Genomic DNA, 23,651 nt, shown 5'->3' with positions numbered 1-23,651 from the left:
TTACGATTAACGTTAGTTTCCACGCTTCTGTGTTTGTAATCATGAGAATATACGATTAATATTAAAATGATTACTGTGTGTATGTATAGTTTGTTATTAGTTGTACAAATAAACATTGTAAAATGAATCTGTTCAGTTTTTATACTGTGTGTGTGTTTCATCAGATATCCTCTCTGATTTTGTTTGGGAACAATATGTTTTAAAATGTGTGTCATACATTCAGTTTTCCTTAACTGAGGCTTTACAAAGACCACAAAATAAAGCTAACTATTTTAACATCACAGTTGAGCCATATTTGATACCATGATTTATTAAACCTATGGCAGCTTGTGATACCTTGCAAACATAACATGAAATATCATTTGTACCCAGACAAATGTGCGAATTTTGGAAAGATTCGATTTTTTTAAGCAACTTTCGGACAGAGCTGTTGTTTCTCTCTTCCAGGTCTTAGTGCCCTCTGAGTATGAATACAGCATGAGGAGGTGTTTAGAGGATCAGGAGCCAGTGTTTACCCCACAACAGCGCAGGCTTCCCGGCAGCGCCGAGGGCTTCCAGCACAGGGTTCTTGCCCCGGCACCTGCCGTCTACGACGCTGGGGCTGACGGCATGCAGCCGACACCAGGAATACAGTACCCTGTTTCACAGGCGTACAAGGTACTGGTAATTACCATCCATTGTACTTTTAAACCCATGAATGTGCTCCCACTGAATTCGGTTAATCTGTAATGAGATTAAAGAGTATAAAGTGTAATTTATAGTCATGCATAGGTTCTACGATGTAGCTACGCCATGGGCCATTCAAAGCTCTGCGTAGCCTGACGCGCACCTTGCCCAAAATGTAACAACGTGGACCATGAGCGACAAAAGTTTTTTGTTTTTTGTCTATTTACCTCATCACTGCTGGTCTTCTCAAATCACACATAATAACAAGCTGCTGCTGCTTTGTTTGTGGGTTTACTGGCCAAGCTGCTTCCTCATTGGCTGTTGCACTGCTACTGTGGGTTACACGAGTGGATAATGCCTACTAGAGCTGCAACTATCGACTATTTTTTCAACCGATTAATCTATCGATTATTTTTTCGATTAATCGAATAGTCAAAGTAATGTTTTTTTTATACATGTAGTTCACCACAAATAATAAATGTAACATCTGTCATTAATGCCCACATTTTATTTAAGCTTTTTCTCAATTAAACAAATACACAAACCAAAATTTTCAACATGAAGAGTAAAGTGCCAAGGAAAATATAACAAATCATATAAAAACATGTCCAACATAAATTTAGCCTAACATAAACAGTGCAAAAGGGGCATTATAAAACAGGCAGTTCTGGTTCTTCATTCACCAAAAAAACGAGATTTCTGAACAATTAACAAAACGGTGGTTATCTCATTTTGCAACGAAACTCTTCAATTGCACAATTAATGGCGATATCCAGATAAATGTCAATAAATATTGTTGAGTCATCTAATCAATAAAGAGAAAATGCATCTTGAGGAGTTTCTACCTCAAATTCATATTTGCGCTATCCACTGGGTGGTGATCTTACCCAACTTAAACACTGACGCATTCATTCAACACTAAAAACATGGGTTGCAACCACTGATCAATATAAATGACTGGATTGCGCATGACGTCACAACTGTGAAGCCACCGCGCCGCCATGGTGGTATACCCAAACATTCTATTAAATCAATGGACGCGATCAGATTTTAATGATAAAACATCCCTTTACTAGTCTTCGTTTTTATATCTGAAGTTACCCTATACATTATTACAACACAAACGTCCAAAGCATGTACATAGTTATTTACTGAAAGTTGTACATTTTAGTTTTTAATCAGTTATTATACATTCATCTTCATTACAGTATCAGATCAGCAGACATATTTAGTATTAATGACAAACGTGCTCATTCTGAAATCTAAATAAATAATCATACTTTGTATGTGCATGCAATAATTTGCTGGTTTTATGTTATCTAAACTTATTTAGAGAAATAACGCTGACCGTGTAGCTGAATGTAAAAAAAAACTTTATTTATACCCGTGTCATTAACAGAATGCAGCAGACACACTTAACGTTTTTTATAAATCCGTTTTCCTGCCCGATTAAACTATAAACTTTGCAAATAACACCAGAATTAACAGTTAATTTATGTACACATATCCTAAAAATAATCTTGCGTGACTGATACGCTGTAAAGCATGATTTTGAATTGAAGTCAATGACGCCGTCTGCCGGTTGGGTATACCAAGATGGCGGCTCGAACTCTGCGCTGGCTTCACCTTACACTGTTACGTTAAGCGTTCTATGCGCAATCCAGTCATTTATATAGATCAGTGGTTGCAACTTAAAAAAATAATGCTGACGGGGAAAGAGTTAAAGTTAAGCATGCTTCCAAGTTATATATAACCATTTTATAAAAGCAATAAGCCCCGCAAAGCAGTGGGGTTACAGTGCATTTTATACAGCTAAGGGGGTTTTAGGCACTCCGCTTCGTGTCCTGCTTAACAATGCCCCTTAGCTGTTATAAAATGCACTGGTAACCCACTGCTTTGCGGGGCTTATTGCTTTATTATTCACATTGAACAATAAAATAGGCATATTTTAATATTAAAGGAGTAAAAATAAAATTTTGAATTCATTGTTTATTAATACATTAACTAACAACTAAAAACATTTAATGTTGTACTTAATGATGACTCTTCATTAGTAACTTCATTAACTCTATTAGTTCATTAGTTCAGACTGAGGTTAAAATAAGTTCAATGTGTTTCATGAACCCTTATTATAAAATGGAAACATTATATTATTACTGTTAATATTATTACTATTAGTAGTACTGCATTCTCATTTAGCATCAACTTTAACATTTAACTTTTCTGAAGTTCCGGTAAAAAACAAGTTTAGTTAGTTAGATCTTCTAATATTTTATTAACAGCGTTTACACTGCTGTAACTTTAAATAAACGCATGCCGGGAACGAGCTACTGTACTATCTGCGCATAAAAAATATTCGCAAAAAATACTTTAATTGGGAACTCCGCACTGCCAGCTGGCTTTCAGTGCACGCGGGCACATGCCTATTAGTTCTCAGTGTGACAGTAACTTATTATTTCATAACTTTATAGGATAATATCATAAAAATTCTAGACTATAAACTGTTCGCTTTACATGCTTATATCTTCTGTATGCGAATGCAAAAAAGCATTTTGGTATGAATCAACATAGTTGTGTTTGACACATGAAAACGTCTCGGGTTACGTATGTAACTGTTGTTCCCTGAGAAGGGAACAAGACGCTGCGTCTCTCTTGCCATACTTCCTGCGTCCCTGTAACGCCATCTTTGGCAATATTTCAGAAAGCGATATACTTCCTGGCCCCCGTCATTTTGTCTTTGTTGTTAAGGCTTACCATTGGTTGAATTTGGTATACACATTCAGACGCACTTACCTCTGGAGCCGTCCTCAAAGTGTCACTGCAGTGATGCAGCGCTAGTTCCCTCGAAAGGGAACTGTAACAATGTATCTTAAAAGGTAGCACGATGTAACCTTGCTCTCACTTCAAATGTGTCCCCACATTTAGTCTTTGAATTGTAGAGTATTGGACATGGAAAGTCCTTGAAAGGTCCTTGAATTTGAAGTTAACTAAGGTGTGGAACCCTGCTACTCATCATCGACTGTTAAAACAATAGGAACTATATTGTATGAATATGGATAGTATGAATGAATTTGGACGTATTACAATCGCCATGTTGATACCACAAGGGACAGTTGTTTAAAGGAATAGTCTACCCTTTTGCCATATTAATCTGTTATTACCTCAACTTAGACAAATTATTACATATCTATCTTTTTCAGTGCGCGCACTGTACAGTGCGTCGTGAATGTGTTAGCATTTAGCCTAGACCCATTCATTCCTATGGACTTCCGTGTTATTCCCTATTTAAAGACTGTTACATGAGGAGTTATACCAGTAAGTATGGTGCCACAAAATAAAACTTTTTTTTGTACCATAGGAATGAATGGGGCTAGGCTAAATGCCAACACATTCACAACGCGCTGCACAGTGCACGCACTGAAAAAGATAGGTATGTATTAATTCGTCTAGGTTGAGGTAAGAACATAGTTTAATATGGCAAAAGGGTAGACTATTCCTTTAATATATATATATATAAATATTTGCATTTGAATAGAGCCGCGTTACCGCTTTGAGACATTTAAAAAAAACAACATCTCTCCTTCTTCTTCGTTGGATAACACTCTCCCAGGGGCTCATGCAATAGCTTTGAAATAAAACATTTCGGTCTTTTGCCGGAAGTAGTAGGTCATCTAGGTACTTTTCGCCTACTGTTTTTTCAAATACTATGAATTCTCACACTCCTCGCCTAGCCTACTACTTTTAGCGTACTATATAGAAAGGAACTAGGCGTTTTCGGATGTAGCGCTATATAAACACAACAGCGCTCGCTTACCAGTTTCTCACAAATCTTGCTCACCACAGAGAGATTCATGATATATATGTTATGTCTTATGAGCCATATCTATTCAAAATATTCTTTTGTGGAACTGAGGAAAAAAATAAGATGAGCATTTTGTGCGTTCCCTCGTGACTTTGTTGATTGCTTGCTTCATCACTTCTGTTTTCTTCTTGTGCACTGGTTGGTTATGCCGAATAGCCAATCAGAATCATCCAACTCCCAGATGAGCTCAACTGCAATTCAATATCCTGAATCGACCAAATAAAGGCAACGGTGACTGAATTTAGCTGGAAGGTGCTTAACACTTTTATCACCTTTCAAATATGGGTAGGTTTTACAAAAATGTGAGCAAAAAAATGAGATAATTGCATTTTTGTAAAAAAAAAACCTTCAGATTCGGAACGATCATCAAAACATACACAGATTATTTACTGTTTTTGAAACAGTGGATGGTTCAGTGTTTTATAAGTTGGGTAAAAGTGCCAAAAAGTGGATAATAGCGGAAATATGGATTGCCGTAAAAACTCGTTATTGGCAGGGAAGTGTATTCTCTTAATGGACGAGATAACTCATCAATGGCGGGGAAAGAGTTAAGGTTGCAATGTGTAACTTTTAGAAGGATCTCTTGACAGAAATGCAATATAATATACATAACTACATTATCAGTGGTGTATAAAGACCTTACATAATGAACTCAATTGTTTTTATTACCTTAGAATGAGCCGTTTTTATCTACATACACCGCAGGTCTCCTTAAATGGAAGTAGGCGTCATGTTTCTACAGTAGCCCTAAATTGACAAACTGCTCTAAACAGATTCTTTACTGTTTTTGGATCAGTGGATGGTTCAGTGTTTTATAAGTTGGGTAAAAGTGCCAACAAGTGGATATAATAGCGGAAATACGGATTGCCGTAAAAACTCGTTATTGACAGGGAAGCCTTTTTTTACTTAATTGTCAAGATAACTCGTCAACGGCGGGGAAAGCGTTAAATGTGCATTGTGTAACTTTTAGAAGGATCTTGACAGAAATGCAATATAATCTACATAACTATATAATAAGTGGTGTATAAAGACCTTTCTTATTATTGTTTTAATTACCTTAGAATGAGCCGTTTTTATCTACATACACCGCAGGCCTTCTTAAATGGAAGTAGGCGTCACAATAGCCCTAAATGGACAAACTGCTCTACACCACATAGTGCGTTTTGTCACTACGTGGTCTCAGGCAACGACATGTTTGTCCTGTGGCAGCTATCGTAGCTTCTCATTGCGTTTCAAAATTGAGGTTGGTTACAATTCGCAATCTTACCACTAGATGCCGCTAAACACAGCATTACACCCCTCGCGAGCGTCTGCCTAAATTAAGTACGTTTTGAGGGAATTTAACAAAAAATTTCCAAAATTGACACAAAGTATAAAAATAGTCTATAAATGACATTTGTAGTCCACTATTTGAGATCTGTTCTGTTTTAATAAATCTGTGTCATTGTCTAATTGGAAAAGCAGAAATCTAAATAAAAACACCATTTGCACTTATCGCATTATTTATATATCTTTGTTGTTTTCAGGTGCCCACAGTGGCCCAAAGCACAAGTGGTCATGGTCACACGCCCAGCACAGCAGTCCACAGCGGGGCTCACCATCATGGTCCAGCCGTGCAGCCCCACGGTCCCGCCCCAGTGCAGGGCCACGCCCACCCTCCCACCCCCTCTGCATCTGCACAGGGGCAACAGCAGTTCCAGAGACTGAAGGTGAGACTCGAGGTTTTGTGCAAGTACAATTGGGTGTCAAGCAGTCGGCATGCATTGGTTATACTGGATCATCTGTTCGATCTCTTCTGCAGGTGGAGGATGCCCTGTCTTACCTGGACCAGGTGAAGCTGCAGTTTGGGAATCATCCACAAGTGTACAATGATTTCTTGGACATTATGAAAGAGTTCAAATCTCAGAGGTGAGTTTAATTAGACTTTTTTAAACTTGAATCCATATAAACCACTGTTTGAAACCAGCATTGGAGTTAAAGGCGCAGTGTGTAGATGTTAGCGGCATCTGTTGGGGAGGCTGTAAAATTGCAACAGCTCAGTCTCGCCGCTGGCCCTTCTCTTTCGAAGCACATAGAGAAGCTACGGTAGCCACCACAGGACAAACATGTCGTAGTGTGAGACAATGTAGTAAGAAACGCAGTCTATAAAGTCCATTTAGGGCTACAGTAGAAACATGGTGGTCCAAAATGGCGACTTCCATGTAAGGGGACCCTGTGTATGTAGTTAAAAATGTCACATTTTAAGGTAATAAAAACATAGTGGTTTATTATGTAACATTTTTATACACCACTGAATACATAGTAATCTATATTATATTGCATTTCTGTCCTCTTAATATGTACACACTGCACCTTTAAGCAAAATATCTAACATGCTTTCTTCTCTCATTCTGCAGTATCGACACCCCGGGCGTAATCAGCAGGGTGTCCCAGCTTTTTAAGGGTCACCCTGATCTCATCATGGGGTTTAACACATTTCTTCCTCCGGGATACAAGATTGAAGTTCAGACTAATGATTTGGTTAACGTGACCACGCCCGGTCAGATCCACCACATCACGCCGCATGGCATCTCTGTGCAAAACATCCCGACAGGACCAGCTCAACCGCACCAGAATCTGATTCCTGCAAACCCAACCAGTACAGCTTCCACGTCACCCGCTCAGCCTGCCCCAAAAAGCAAGGTTTGATTTATTTTAGCATTTACCTTATGAAGGCTCTGTGATTGGGATTTGCCCTGCAAATGCTTTAAAACTGTGACTTCCCAGAGTTAATGTCTAGTTATGATTAGGATGAGTGATGTTCCCTTCCTTTCCAGCCACTGCAGTCTCCTGTTCTGACTCCAAGCAGTCACCCCAGCCCCTCCATTCCACCGTACGCATCACCGCGGTCGCCCCCGCTCCAGCCCCAAGCACCTGTCGGCAGCACGCCGTCCGCTCCTCCACCGCAGAACAACCAACCTGTGGAGTTCAACCACGCCATCAACTACGTCAACAAGATTAAGAACCGCTTCCAGGGCCAGCCCAACATCTACAAATCTTTCCTCGAAATCCTGCACACATATCAGGTCAGACACCCGAAACACTAAATATACTAAATTATGAGTTTGTGATATTTTTCCTCTTAGCCTACATGCATGAAGGTTTTGGGTTTGTACTTGCGCTGGGATTGTCATGCGCATCTCGTTAGTAAAGCCGATTTCGTGATTAGTAGTAAATCGGCATCACCTGCTTTCAGGTGGAGCGGCATTTACTACACAGAGCTGTTGTTAACTGACAAGCTATGAAATGTTGCATTCATTATCGCGAATCCTCCATGTTAAAATGCCCAACTTTACAGCAGAAAATAATATGTTTACAGCCTGGTACAAAAAGTGTTTTTGGTCTGTATAGCTAATTTTGCCCTTCATGACAACTTTGAGGGGGTGAATATTTTTGTAACTCATCCGTTTAAATTATATTAAGCCTTAAAGTTCTGTATAATTAAGGGCGCTGCCACTTGAGTGACTGATAAAATTAGAAATTTTACACCTCAGTCCTGAGATTTGTGTTACAGGACATCACATCGTGTGCCGTCTAGGGTATCACGCATAGAAAATATCATCTTTGAATTTTAAATGTGGCATAGCACTGCACTTCTCGCCTAGTGTGCGATCCGGTTTTTAATACTATTGAAGAAAGTACTCAAATAATTTACTTAAATGATCAAATATTAAAAAAAAAACTAAATAAAATATTCCAATAATTTAATTGTTCAATTAATTGGCTAATAATTTCATTTATTAATTTGTTTAATTTTATTTCATGAAATGAAACATTCATTTCTTTAAAATGTTTAAATCATTTGTTCTCAGTACCCATTTGATTTCTTACATACTAATAAGCTTAAAGGCAGAGTAGGCAGGTTTAAGTATAAAAAAGTCTAAAACACTTTTTTCCAAATTTGTTTAAACTGTCTTTATATACCAATAAAATGTAAGTACTCTGAAAGGAGAGTATGGAACTTGGGTGTCTGTAGACCTCTCACGACAAAGCGCAGCTAATTGTTTCCATTCACTCCACCCCCTCCCTTCTGGGTTTCTTCTAAAGCCACGCCCCCAAAACACATGAACGCGCTCTACTGGGAGAAGCATTTACCTCAGACGAGCGGAGAGGAACGAGCGCGGTGTATGTAGTAACATCATGTCACAATCACATGTAATAATACACCTAACTTTATCACTATGAATATAAACAAATAGGATGGCTTTTAGTACTCACTATTAAGCTAGCATATCGATACTGGTAAAGTTTAAAATATATTTAGTTTGATTCGGTAACAAACAAGCTAGTTATATTTATAAGACAAAGCTAAAAACAGGTTGCATTGATACAAGTTTTTTTTATTACCATCAGTTACACTGTGATGAAGGTGAATTTCGTGGAAGATTCATAACATATACAGTGTTTTGCATGTAAGAGTTTCTGTGATGAAAGCATTGTTGACTCTGATGAGGACTACACTCCGGAGACAATACCACTACCGCATCGTCGACACGGGGAAAAGCCACGTGATATTTACTCTCGTTTGATTTCTTCGTTTATTCCTTTTTTTGCCTCGTTTGCCTTCGCTGACTGCATATGCAGGTACTGTGAGTTCTGAATGCACTTTCTCCGCCATACTTTTGCTGTTCCTAGAGTGCCTCGTGCACGTTTAAATCAATCGGGTGTACGCATGTGTGGGCAGATCCCGTAGCAACAGGGGTGGTGCCATGGTCGCGAGAGAGAGAGTGATAGTCACGCAAGCCAATCATTTGTTTTGTCCCGAATGGGAATAATGAGCTTTGTTTGTCATTAAAGGTCTACAGACACTCGAGTTTTATACTCTCTTTTTCAGAGTACTTACATTATAATTATGTATTGGTATATAAAGACAGTTTAAAGAAATTTGTAAAAAAGTTTTTTAGATAATTCCTGCCTGTCCTGCCTTTAATTTCTAAATTACATCTGGATTTAAAGAAAAGTAAATGGCGGCAAGTTGATTGGCATTTGTGAAATATTCTTGATTGTTATAAAAAAGCTCTTTGTGTAAATCAGGTTTCAGAAATAAATGTTTTTATTAAAAAGGCCATTCCAAAATGTTGTCAATTATTATGCAAAAAAAGAGTTTTGGAAAAACAAATAAATTTGGGAAGAAAATGTATTTTAAACCTAGTGTAGTTTGTGAAAGTGGACATTATGAGATTTTAAACCGTAAATGTTTTTCGTGTTACCAAATAAATGTATGCATTATCAAATAAATGAATAATGTAAAATAAGTGTATTTTATTATTTGTTTCATTTAATTATTAATTTATATTTTTATTTTGAGTACTTCAGTCCTCTATATAATAGAGACAATAACAATCCTTTTACATTGTGGTTGTTTAAACAGAAAGAGCAGCGCAATGCTAAAGAAGCTGGTGGGAGCTACACGCCATCACTGACCGAACAGGAGGTTTATGCCCAAGTCGCTCAACTCTTCAAGAACCAGGAAGATCTGCTATCAGAGTTTGGCCAGTTCCTGCCGGATGCCAACAGCTCTGTGGTGAGTTTGACCATGACTTCACTAAAGATATTTAAAGGGATAGTCACCCAAAAATGCACATTCTGTAATATGTATAAAGCGGAATACATGTCTTTTGATCTGATGAACAGATCAGATATTTATATTTTGAGGAAACTGTTCATTAACCCCTTTGGCAGAATTAGCATTTTTGTGTAAACTATCCCTTTACCATTTACAAGATTCATCACTGGTATTGATATTCATATTGGTCAGAATGGCCACTTAAGTCCCGCCTCCCAGTAAAAAAGCCAATTGTCAATGTTAAAGAATGGAATCCTCTTTGAGAGGTACTTTGCACATTTACATAATCGACAGGTTTTGCGGACTTTGACTCCGCCTCCCAGTAGCTCCACCCACTTAAGAGAACAACATTGTCGTTTTAGAATCTTATATTATTTAAAACCTTAAATACTTTTCATTTTTTCAGGCATGTGAACGTGATGTTTGTGAAATGGTTCGGTTGTTTAATAGTTTCTTATCATCTCTTTTTCCAGATGCTGGGCAAGACGGCAGCAGAAAAAGCTGAATCTGTGCGCAACGATCACGGTGGAACCGTCAAGAAACCTCAGCTGAATAATAAGCAGAGGCCCAATCAAAACGGCTGCCAAATACGCAGACACTCAACTACAGCCGTCACCCCACCTGTAAAGACACAGTACCAACACAATCGGGAATATCAGAAATATCAGTAATTTCCTGGCTTTATTTTTTCCTGAGCCATCTTGCTTTATTTCTCAGTCCGTTTTGTCATTTTGTTTTCTTTAGAAAAAGCCCAAGTTATTAAATCTGAAAGATGCGTCCATGACAGAAGCTGGCAAACACGGAGGGGGAACAGAGTCTCTCTTCTTTGACAAAGTGAGTTGTTGCGGATTAATGCTCTTTATATTATAGTTGTTATATTAAGACCTAGCCGTTTCATATTGAATGTGTTTGTAGGTGCGGAAAGCTTTGCGGAGCGCTGAGGCCTATGACAACTTTCTGCGTTGCCTGGGCATTTTTAACCAAGAGATAATTTCACGTGCCGAGCTGGTTCAACTCGTGGTCCCATTCCTGGGGTAGAGATCACTTTTAAGAAAATATATAAGTTTTATTATTAACATTTAACAGTCCATTTGTGTCTCTATAAACTATTTAACACAAGTATTTACATTTTTTACAGAAAATTTCCTGAGCTATTTACCTGGTTCAAGAACTTCCTGGGATATAAGGAGATGTCACACTTGGAGACGTACCCCAAAGAGAGAGCCACGGAGGGCATAGCCATGGAAATCGACTACGCCTCATGCAAGCGTCTGGGCTCCAGCTACAGAGCTTTACCAAAAAGCTACCAGCTGCCTAAATGTACGGGCAGGACACCATTGTGTAAAGAGGTAAGAGGGGAATTAAAACTGCTTTCTTTATAAATTGATAACCACATCACCTGAATACTGACTTACAAACACTCCTCTTTGGCTCAGGTGCTAAATGATACTTGGGTTTCCTTCCCCTCCTGGTCGGAAGATTCGACATTCGTCAGCTCCAAGAAAACGCAGTATGAGGAACACATGTACAGATGTGAGGATGAGCGATTCGAGGTGAGGCACTTCTCCTCTGGATACTCTAATGCGTAAGGTGGTTCGTTTGCTAAAAACCATGTTGATTTGTCACAGCTGGATGTCGTCTTGGAAACCAACCTGTCCACCATCCGCGTGCTGGAGTCGGTCCAGAAGAAACTGTCACGGATGTCTGCGGAAGAGCAGGCGAAATTTCGACTGGACAACACTTTGGGTGGCTCCTCTGAGATCATTCACCGGAAAGCCATCCAGAGGATATATGGAGAGAAAGCTCTGGACATCATCGACGGCATGAAGAAGAACCCGGCCGTGTCGGTTCCCATTGTGCTGAAGAGGTTAGAGAGATATTATTTGTGGCAGAGTATATAAATATTTTGTAAAGCGAATCAGACATATACAAAAGTATATCATTTGTTTTCAGGCTAAAGCTAAAAGAGGAGGAGTGGCGAGAAGCTCAGAGGGGCTTTAACAAAATCTGGCGAGAGCAGAACGAGAAATATTACCTGAAATCTCTGGACCATCAGGGCATTAACTTCAAACAGAACGACACTAAGGTTCTGCGCTCCAAAACGCTTCTCAGTGAGATCGAGAGCATCTTCGATGAGGTAAGACGCTTTTATCTCTCAGAGGAGAATATAAGGTTTTGTTCACCAAATGATTCATGGTTGTGTTTTCGATGAGCGGCAGGAACAGGCTTCGGAGGACAATGCCGTGCCTCCCAGCGGCCCTCACCTGACGCTGACTTACGATGATCGCCAGATCCTGGAGGACGCCGCCGCGTTGATCATCCACCACGTGAAACGACAGAGCAGCATCAACAAGGAGGACAAATACAAGATCAAGCAAATCATCTACCATTTCATCCCCGACATGCTTTTCTCCCAGCGGGGTGTGCTGTCGGACGCAGAAGAGGAAGACGACGAGGAAGACTTGGACCTCGATGAGGGGGCATCCAAGAAGCACAACGGGCTGACAAGAGCGAGTGGAAGCCCTACGAAGTCCAAGCTGCTCTTCAGTACGTCCACAGCTCAACGGCTTCGCTCCTGCGAAGATCCATACAACCTCTTCTTCGTGAATAATAATTGGTACATCTTCTTTCGGCTGCATCACACACTGTGCTCGCGTCTGTTGCGGCTCTACATTCAGGCCGAACGGCTGCTCGAGGAGGACCTGAGAGAGCGCGAGTGGGAGAGGGAAGTGCTAGGGCTTAAGCGAGACAAAAGTGAGAACACAGCCATCCAGCTGCGTCTGAAGGAGCCCAGTGAGTTGAAACATCTTGTAATATTTATAATGATTATGTCAAAAATTATCTAGTCTTTATAGTCAAACATGAAAACTTTATCTGAGTCCAAATTCTGCACCAGAAATTTTGAGTTTTCCCTCAAGTCCAATTTAATTGTTAGTCCAGGCATCAAAAACCCTCTATTAAAGACCTTCAGAACCATTCAATGTCACAAACTGATGAATGTATATGGCTGTTGTGAAGAACAGTTTGACTGATTATAACATGTCTCTCTCTCTCTTTTTCAGTGGACGTTGATGTGGAGGATTATTACTCTGCGTTTCTGGAGATGGTGCGTAATCTGCTGGATGGGAATATGGAAGCGTGTCAGTATGAAGATTCTCTCAGAGAGATGTTCACTATTCATGCCTACATCGGTTTCACCATGGACAAACTCGTCCAGAATATTGTCAGACAGGTCAGTGTTTCCTTGAAGGAAAGAAATTTCTACACTGTTGTGTCCTAAAACTAGCAGAATAAATAGGATAAAGCAGGGCTCAAAATCAACTTTTTTATTTGGTAGCACTGGTGCTCCCAACTTTAAAGAGTTAGGAGCACCAGCAAAAATTTAGGCGCACCCATACAAAAATCAAAAAGCACCACAACTACAATGTATATGTTAATAGATTTATTTTATTAAAAATAAAACACCACCACCGGGCTTTACACATCCTATGACCAGCATTTAAAATTTGGTCTTCTATTTTAATTTAATTTTTATTTTTTTGCTGCATATATTCCTAAAATAATACCCAATGCTGTTGAAATAGTATATCAGCAATAATAATTTAACAATTACAGGTAACATGATTAAGATTACAATAGAAAATCTAGCAAACACGTAAAACACTGATTAATTGTGACATTACAAAAGTGACCTTAATATAGAAGGCTAATATATATTGGTATTGATAACTGCATTACCAGGATGCTATTACTACTAAATAGGCAATATTTAAAAAAAATACAACAAAAACATACCATCACCATTGTCGTGTTCCACATCAACTTGGACCACAAGGATGTTTGTTGGATGTCCATTCACCAGCGCATGCGCACATACACTATCAAACACTCTTTGACAGACAGATCGGTGTCTCCATCAATAATGAACACATTTGTCACGACACTTCTTGTGTTTTTGGCACTTGCGCCATGTTTAAGCAAGGTCTGGTGCTTAAAATGTTTTGATTCTGCCACCAACGCCGTTTTACAGGATTTACAGTAAACACATTAAGTTACATCGAGCCATTTTCATAGCGGAGACACTCGAAATCTTTAAGCCACTCTCTCCGAAAGGTTTAACGTCAAGTCTCATTTTCCGGTGGTGGAGTTGCATTTGAATCCCGATCGTCACCATTAATTACAGTAGTACTGTAGTCGGCACATTTTCGCGCTTCACGTACCAATGTAGCACGGCAACAAGGAATGATTGACGCCTAATATTAGCCAATCTGCGGTCTTCATTAAACGCAAGAACTTAATGGTGAAATTGGTTTGGTTATGTAACGTTGGAGAGAACACTGAACCTGGGACAGCAGCACGCAACATTACAGTCTAAATCAAGTCCCACCACAACAAAATGGGCGGTCGCACAAATGCTCCCAAATATATTTTAAGGTCGCACAGATTAAAATAGTCGCAATTTCGAGCCCTGTAAAGTGTTAGACGGAATACAGTGGCGAGTGGTAGACTGAATAAGGCATCAACCAATAGATGGAATAAGCCGCTGCCGAGCCGTAGAAGGAATAAGGCGGCGCCGAGCGGTATAGGGAATAAGGCGCCAAGCGGTAGGTGGAATAAGACATTGAGCCGTAGACAGAATCAGGTGCCACAGAGTGGTAGATGGAATATCAAAGGCGGAATAAGGTAGGGCTGCACGATTCTGAGAAAAAATCTAATTGCGATTTTTCTGATCAAAATTGCGATTCGCGATTTAAAGTGCGATTCATTAGTATATAATAAAAGAGGTACATCCAGGTTTGTTGTGGTGGTTTTAATAGCACCAAGGAAAGATGCTGTGCTACTGTTTATTTAAAACCTCTTAAACATTGGACCAAGTTGTCTGCAGGACTTTGCTATTCTGCAGACAAACTTTTTTTTAAATCTAAGAACATTAAAAAAATACAATTTAATTTTTTTTTTTTTAAAGTTTTATTTAAAATAACATATAGGCCAATGTATTTTGGCTGTCACTACAACAATGGTTCTGACAAGCAAATGTTTAGTTTTTTCTTTTAATCATAAGACTATACTCATCTTGTTTTACTTTTCAGGCATCTGTAATAAATGTAAATATATTAGTTATTAGAATCTATGATTTAACATAAGCAAAAAATACAAATAAAAGACTGCACAGTCCTCACTGTAGGATTTTAAATGTGGAGGTGCAGAAGCTTGTTCAGTTAAGAGTAAGGACTGATTTTAATTTTTGGTGTGTAATAAACATTTCTGACACAGAAAGCACCAGGTTACAGTCACTTTAAGACACAAGACAGCTTTAAAACTGCTCTGCTTCAATATAGCCTACTGATAAACATCCAGCTGTTTATGTTCACTTAGACAAGAAAGAAAACTTTAGTTTAGTGATCACGCGTGTGCTGACTGCTCTCTGTGTGCGCGCTTCATGAACCCTCGTGCCTGTAAATATTCAAAGTGGTGCAGATGTGCGCGTGCAAGAAAGTATACTGTACCTCTTTCGTCTGCTGTGTTCCGGGCTTTAATGAAACCTGCTTATAGTCTGATGAGGCGCTTGTCATTGTTTGTGATGCATGACGAGAAACGGACGTATATACACCTTTCTTTAAGTCCAACATTACACAAAAGGGAAATGTTTTCGCGCATGTCTGTCCTTTCATTTGCCGGTTAATGAGTTATAATGCGTTTTTAAAATGACTGAATCCAAAATCTGCCAACTTCATGACATTCCGCGTTGTGCAGTTAATTCCATTTGTATGCATTTCGCGATTCTGTCCGTGTTTTCCGCATCGCGGAAATCATATGGCCGTACACTTTGTTGAGGAGTTGAACTGCTGCTCGCGCTCATGTTTTCCAAATGGTGTGATGACGTGTAGTCAGCACCTCAGTGTTCATGCACTCTATTGGTCTAAACTGCATCAAACGTAAAATGCGCATGAAGCGAACTGTCAAAAACTGCGTACTAGATGAGTGTTATATATAATAGTTTTGAATCGAAATAATCGCATTTCTTGCGATTCGAAAATCGCATCCATTCACATCGCGATTTCGGTTTAAAAACGATTAATCGTGCAGCCCTAGAATAAGGCGGCATTGAGCGTTATACGGAATAAGGCGGCAAGCGGTAGGTGGAATAAGACATTGAGCCGTAGACAGAATCAGTGCCACACAGTGGTAGATGGAATATCAAAGGCGGAATAAGGCGCTGACGAGCAGTAGATGGAATAAAGCACCACTGAGCGTAGACGGAATAAGGCGTTGAGCGATAGAATGAATATCAAAGACTAAATAAGGCGCTGCCGAGTGGTAGACAGAATAACGTGCGGTAGACAGAATATCAAAGGTGGAATAAGGCGCCGAGCGGTAGACGGAATAATGCGCTGCCGAGCAATAGAAGGAATAAGACGCCGCCGAGCGATAGACGGAATAAGGTGTGATGGATGGAATAATGCGCTGCCGAGTGGTAGAAGGAATAAGGCACCGCCGAGCTGTAGACGGAATAAGGTGTGATAGATGGAATAATGCGCTGCCGAGTGGTAGAAGGAATAAGGGGCCGCTGAGCGGTAGACAGAATAAGGTGCGGTAGAGGAATATCAAAGGCGGAATAAGGCGCAGTGGTAGACGTAATAAGTAAGGGTGGAACGGTACATGTATTCGCTTCGAACCGAATCGGTACGGGGGTCACGGTTCGTTGCATGAATTTAAACGGAGAATACACGGTATGAAACTACTAAAAACTTGCGTGCAAAATAATTAATGTAATGCGGAACTACTGTTGGATACGCGGGTTCTTTATGGACAGCTAATCTGTTGCCCCGCTTTAGCTCTGAAGCTCTGATTGGCGCCGATGCAGCCGAGCTCCACCTATGTATGCGCTCTATCAGAGCCCGTCTACATTCTGGCACTCTGCAGTTTTTTGTCAGGTCGACGCCGGTCCAGTTAGTTAGTGAGCAGCGATAGCGAAGATGGCAAATGGTGTTCCACAAGAGTTAGACGCTCCGCCAGCCTCTTTAAGATCGCAAGTTTGGCAAAACTTCAGTTTTCCAGTCAGTTACAGTATTACAGGTGAGAGAGTGGTGGAAAAGACGAGGATTGTGCGTCGGCGTTGTTCAGCAGTTGTTAGGTATGTGAGTGGAAATACATCTAATCAGGGCTCTCAAGTCTCACGCATTCACCTTGACACACACGCATTTCTGTCAGTTCACACGCTCACACGCCACACTTTGTATTTCTCACGCTGAGAAGTAGGAGATAAATTTATACAACAGGCATACGCAGGGCAGTTCTGTCGAGTTCAGCTGCTTTTTTAAAGTGTGCTCAACTTTACGCAGCGCCATCAGCGTCAGAGTACCGCGAGAAATCTTGCGGAGGAGGCTGATTTCAAATCGCTCTCGCGTTACTCTGACGTCATCCACTTGTCGTTTCTTGCAGCGCCTCGTGAAGTCGTACACACCTATTAATTCATCCTACAAGCCTATTTTTTTGTTCTTTAGTACATTTATATGAAATAAGGCCAAAATGTAATTTTAAAATGTATTTAGGTAACACTTGTAATACATTTGAACCCATATTTGTATGAAAGATGAGTACAAGATTACTTAAAGTGGTATACATTTTTGAAATACGAGATAGTACGTTAAATGCATTTCAGTTCATATTCAAGACATCTCAAAATAACACTGATAAGGACACCTATGTTTTTAAGATTATCTTAAGTACTAAAAAAATGCCTTTCTCATTTTTGTTTTGCTTTTCCCTCCATTGTACCGAAAGTGAATCAAACCGTGGCCCCTGAACCGAGGTACGAACCGAACCGTGACTTTTGTGTACCGTTCCACCCCTAGTAATAAGGCACCAGGCAATAAATTGTTGTCTCATATTGTGGTTTAAAGCAAAACAGATCCTTTTACATTCTAAGTCTCACGTACATAACCATACACAGTATGACATATATAGTGAAATGTTTATACAACTCTCTTCCAGTGAGTAGAGAGACAAAATATATAAAGACAAAATATAAGTCCGACTTCATTGGTCCAAAATCCTGTTCCACAAAGCTATATGTTAAAACATCAGTTGTTCTGACTGGCTCTGCTGAAAACCAAAAAAATCTCACTTGGATAAGGCTGGATTTGAATTTTAATGCATTTCCATTTTTTTTGTTTTACAGCTTCAGCACATAGTAAGTGAAGAGATCTGTGTCCAGGTCACAGAGCTGTACCTGAATGAAAGCAGTCACTCGGCCACAGGTGGATCCCTGCTCACTCAGAGCAGCAGAGCGAATCCAGAAGCATCTTACCAGCGCAAAGCCGAACAACTCATGTCTGATGAGAACTGCTTTAAGGTACACCCATCGACCTGAACTTACATTGGGTCTATGATGGGATCCTTGTCCTAAAACGCTCTCTCTTTCTTTCTCCAGCTGATGTTTATGAAGAACCAAGAAAACGTTCAGCTCACATTGGAGCTTTTGGACACGGAGGAGGACAATTCAGATGAGCCGATGGAGATAGAAGTGAGTTTGCAAAACTCCACATCTGTTTTAAATTATTAGAGAGATTATTTAGGTTTTTAGTATTGTTTGCGCTGTGCCCACATTAACATTTTCTCTCACCGTGTGTGCGTAGCGCTGGTCAGATTACGTCATGCGGTACCTGTCAGCCGATTTCTCGTCTCCAGACCTGAGGGATCACCTAACACAGAAGCCTGTGTTTCTGCCCAGGTACATGCAGATAAGTGGTTTTATATTAATTGTCACCAAGCGTTCCCACCGGTTTGACGTGGCTATCTGTATCCGTAGGAATCTGCGGCGGATCCGTAAGTGTGAGCGTGACCGTGAGTCACAGGAGAAGGAGGTGAAAGAAGGAGGCAGGAAGGAGAATGCAGACAGCATGAGGATGGAGTGCATGTTCAAACTCAACTCCTACAAGATGGTGTACGTCTTTAAATCCGAAGACTACATGTACAGACGCACAGCACTGCAGAGAGCCCATCAGGTGCCTGTTTTTTTACAAAATGTTTTCAGTGTGCAACATTAAATTGCAAATCCAGCAGTGACTTATGTCTCTCTCTCACATTCCCTCTCTCTCAGTCTCACGAGCGAGTGAGCGTACGCCTGCACCAGCGATTTCACGCCTGGACTCAACGCTGGGCCAAAGAGCACGTGACCAGAGACATGGCCGCCGAGACCAGCAAGTGGCTAATGGGAGAAGGGCGTGAAGGACTAGTGCCCTGCTCCACCACCTGTGAACCCGAAACGGTTCACTACCAGCGTATTAATAAGTACAGGGTCAAGTACGGCAGCAGCAGCCAGAAGACCCAGTGACATAAGCGAACAGGGGCGGGGCTTACACAGAACATGACAGAGCCAAGCTAACCAGTCACTTTTGACCTGTGACATCAACACACATTTAAAGATTTTTAACAGTGTTTTTTTTTTCTTTTTTAAGCTGCAAAAACCGCAGGTCCCCCGGTGCCAAAACGTGGGGTTAAAGTCCTGTCAGTCAAACCCGGACCAATCGGCACAGCTCTTAATACAGACCTGCCCTCTGATCTGATATATATCTGTAGAAAGTGTGTTCTCGGATTTGATGGCGTTTTTCACATTCGCAGGCAGCAGATGTGACTAAATCTGTGGCGGAGCTGACGTGTCTGATTCAGATTCGAACAGATTTTTTTATGGATAGAAAGATGGCAATTTCTCTAGTTTCGGGATAAGTGCACTTAACGTTAACACGAGAGCAAGCGATTTATTCTGCCACATTTCAAAGAAAAACATTTAAGGTGCAAAAAATGCATTGTAATATTAGACTGAAGAATTACATTTTTATTTAAAAAAAGGCAAAAAATAAAAAATGCGTCAGCAATAAAATCTCGGGCCTGTGTGTCAAGAATCAGAAAGCAGGTTGCACGCTTATCTCTGCACAGAACACCAGCTTACAGCCAACATCACATATAAACAACACACAAGCAGTTGACCGGTTTTGTAAATAAAATGTAAATATATCGCCAGACCTTTTTTATGCCAGATGTGCGTGTTGTGTTAGTGCATTAGCGTGACGTTTAGGGAGAAAGTTGCAGAAACCCACGTGGATTATTACATTTTTACCAAAGCGAGTTGATTATTATGGTTGGGTCTTTAGTGTGTTTCCTTTCGTTTTTCGCTTCCCGTTTTTTATTAGGAAAATGTTACTTTTGAAAAGTAGAAATGTATCCAGGTTCTTGTTTTTTGAAATGGACGTTTTTATATGATAAAAAGCATTTTAATTTTTGAAGTTTGAATATGGATCTCGTTTCTGTACACTTTTATCACCGACCGTTTCGAATAAATATTCAGCTCTGGCAAACACGCAACACGCAGATATACAACTCTATGAATGTAAAGGTCTTCGTCGTTGTCAGAGGTCTCGGTCTTCACTCTGGATAGATTTCTGCTGGACAAATCGAAATATAAATATATATATACACATTTTAAAAATGAGTCACAAAGCATGTCTTTTCTGTGGATCATTATAGACCCTTTATTTGCATATTATTTAAATTAATAAAAATTACATTTGTAGCATAAACACCTGGCTTCGTCTTTGAATATTTTAAACTTATTTTGTGCATGAATGCTTTTTAATCTGGGGACCCCAGTGGGCCTCTGTGAGGTTCTAGCAGGGGGTCCCCAGAAAAGTTTAGAGGAAAAAAGACAAAATCGTAAAATGTATTATGTGCTAGGTCTGTCATTTCTTGGGGTTTATACATCCAGCATTAGTGAATTATATATTCGTTATACATAGACTTTATACATATATATTTGGTGGTCCTTAATTGGCATCATAAAGTTTGAAAACCCCTGCTCATGTTGACCCTCTAAAAATAAAATGTTATTATTGCATTCTCATCTGTAGCCACCAGGTGGTGCAAGCGGTCTTACATCGGATAATCTGGAGTCACAGTTGATTCTGTATTATTAGAAAGGTAAATAATTAGCATGTTAATAAACAAAAGTTTAGTTTTATAGCCTTGCACACATGTGAAATATAAGTTGTTGCAGGCACATCCGATTGTACTGGATGCCTTTATGCTATAATTCCCATAATTTAAAATAATAAACACGTCATGATAATCAAGTAACAGGCCTGTAAATCACAAAAAGTACGCTATTAAATGTAAACAAAAGTCATTTTAATGTATAAAACAAGTGCCATCGAATAAGAAAAATGCTGGAGGCTTTGACAGCCCAGACAGCAAAATATAAAAAATTATTCATCCAGTCTGAAAACCTTTTCTCAGTGGATTCAGTCTGGCTCTTGTATAACAGGCAGGATCTCTATATGTGTGTGTGTGTGTGTGTGTGTGTGTGTGTGTGTGTGTGTGTGTGTGTGTTTTAGGGTTTTTAGATCCAATGGTTTTAGACAGGTGAAGGATGCTTCTCTTTCTTCGGCCCAGTCAGAGTGACCCAGATTGCTCTGTGTGACTCTGATGGCTGCTCGGCCTGACAGGTGCGATGAGTTTCCCACAGAGAGTTAACAAGAGAGAGAGAGAGTCAGTGTGCTCTCTCAGTAGTGTGTGTAAAGAGAGAGAGAAGCTTCATTATTCTGGTGTGTCCATGAGCGATGCTGTATAAATATAACAGTGGTCACTGGTCACCAACACCAATCCAGTGTTGTGTAATTAGAGATACAGGTTGTTAAACACGATATTCTGCTGGGTAGTTAAATTAAATGCAATTAACTTATTAATAACTTGTATTAATAAAATGCATATATTAATACGTTTAGGGATTATTAATAACGCAAAAGTGAGGAAGATGGCATCAGATGTGACTATTAACATTAATTTTATTATAACATTATCATTAACAATAAATTAAATGAAGAAGTGCATTATGAGTCTATTTAATCTTATTTTTTTTATATATATATTTTTTTAAATCAAACCAGTTTGAGAAATACCCTCACCTAAAGAATTATTAGGAACACATGTTCAATTTCTCAATGCAATTATCTAATCAGCCAATCACATGGCAGTTGCTTCAAAGCATTTAGGGGTGTGGTCCTGGTCCAGACAATCTCCTGAACTCCAAACTGAATGTCAGAATGGGAAAGAAAGGGTATTTAAGCAATTTTGAGCGTGGCATGGTTGTTGGTGCCAGACGGGCCGGTCTGAGTATTTCACAATCTGCTCAGTTACTGGGATTTTCAAGCACCACCATTTTTAGAGTTTACAAAGAATGGTGTGAAAAGGGAAAAACATCCAGTATGCGGCAGTCCTGTGGGCGAAAATGACTGTTGATGCTAGAGGTCAGAGGAGAACGAGCCGACTGATTCAAGCTGATAGAAGAGCAACTTTGACTGAAATAACCACTCGTTACAACCGAGGTATGCAGCAAAGCATTTGTGAAGCCACAACACGCACAACCTTGAGGAGGCGGATGGGCTACAACAGCAGAAGACCCCACTGGGTTTGACCCCGAAAGGGGGTCAAACACAGTATGTTGTTCCTAATAATCCTTTAGGTGAGCGTATATGAAAAATGTGGTTCCATGGTCAAATGTTTAAAAAAAATTCAAAACACGTTTATTATTATGTTGTCATGTTTGTATTATGTTTTATTGTGCTACTGTTTTTTGAACAAAACAGACCAACTGTATTTTGGCTGATATTAATTGGAATAAAAAAACATCTGGTTTTGGAACCAAACTCTCCACGTATACATAGCACACAATCAACTGCACATTATAAACAACCCCCATATAGGGATTGGACACACACTAGACGTTGGATTCTACGTCACAAATGCGTTCCATCTCCCATTATTCGCATTTACTCTTTTTTGCATGAGTAAAAAAACACCTCAAGCGAGTGTAAAAACCTTTTTGCGAATTAAGGAATTTTTATTCAAAATTTTGGCGTTTCCCTCACTCATTGGGTTTCCATCCAAACGTGAAGCTAATCTTTTCAACATTCGCAAAAAAAAAAAAAAAATACGAATTAGGTGCGTTTCCATCAAGTTTGTTTGAGCGAATGACTGTTGGTAACCTAGCAACCAACAGTATTACTGTTACAGTAAACAAAAGAAGCTAGGCTTGGAAATGGAGACAGGACTGCATGTAGTCAAAATGGGGCAATTTATTAATGTATTTGCCGTGCAGCTTGTAATTGCCAAACTAAATGCTGTCCACAGAAGAAGGAATGCAGCATTTATGATGAAGGCAGCAGCACATTGCGACGACGTCGAGCTATATATATATGGTAAAGACAACTCCAGCGGAAACAGCTAGACGGTCAGTCCCGGGTTTAATGTTCGCTACGTCAGAATTCGTTCGGCAAATGCGTTTCCATCTCCCATTTTTTTGCATTTACTTTTTTTTCGCAGAAATCAAAAAACACATTGAGCGAGTGTAATTTTTTTTACATTTTTAATCGAAATTTTGTGTTTCCATCACGATGCGATACTTCAAAATGCGCAAAAATTGTGGTGATGCAACATATACTGCTCGTGAAGCAAATCTTTTCA

The 23,651-nt window shown here is 39.7% G+C and overlaps 1 protein-coding gene across 1 annotated transcript; it reads left to right on the top strand.

Annotated features, from left to right (window-relative positions):
• The first annotated feature begins 447 nt into the window (after positions 1-447).
• sin3aa (SIN3 transcription regulator family member Aa) lies at positions 448-20,713 on the top strand. Its single transcript, XM_073868490.1, has 20 exons — positions 448-657; positions 6,055-6,237; positions 6,330-6,436; positions 6,925-7,210; positions 7,345-7,593; positions 9,939-10,091; positions 10,607-10,763; positions 10,879-10,967; positions 11,049-11,167; positions 11,272-11,482; positions 11,570-11,686; positions 11,762-12,000; positions 12,087-12,270; positions 12,347-12,926; positions 13,196-13,365; positions 18,316-18,489; positions 18,568-18,660; positions 18,773-18,867; positions 18,946-19,141; positions 19,237-20,713. Exons 1-20 carry the CDS (start codon positions 478-480, stop codon positions 19,468-19,470), a joined length of 3,816 nt encoding a protein of 1,271 aa, XP_073724591.1. The 5' UTR covers positions 448-477; the 3' UTR covers positions 19,471-20,713.
• Positions 20,714-23,651: the final 2,938 nt, after the last annotated feature.

Source organism: Misgurnus anguillicaudatus, chromosome 6 (assembly GCF_027580225.2).
Source record: "Misgurnus anguillicaudatus chromosome 6, ASM2758022v2, whole genome shotgun sequence".
Lineage (NCBI taxonomy): Eukaryota > Metazoa > Chordata > Actinopteri > Cypriniformes > Cobitidae > Misgurnus > Misgurnus anguillicaudatus.
The sequence above is the reverse complement of the archived record's forward strand: the minus strand, read 5'-3'. Positions and strand labels throughout refer to the sequence as shown.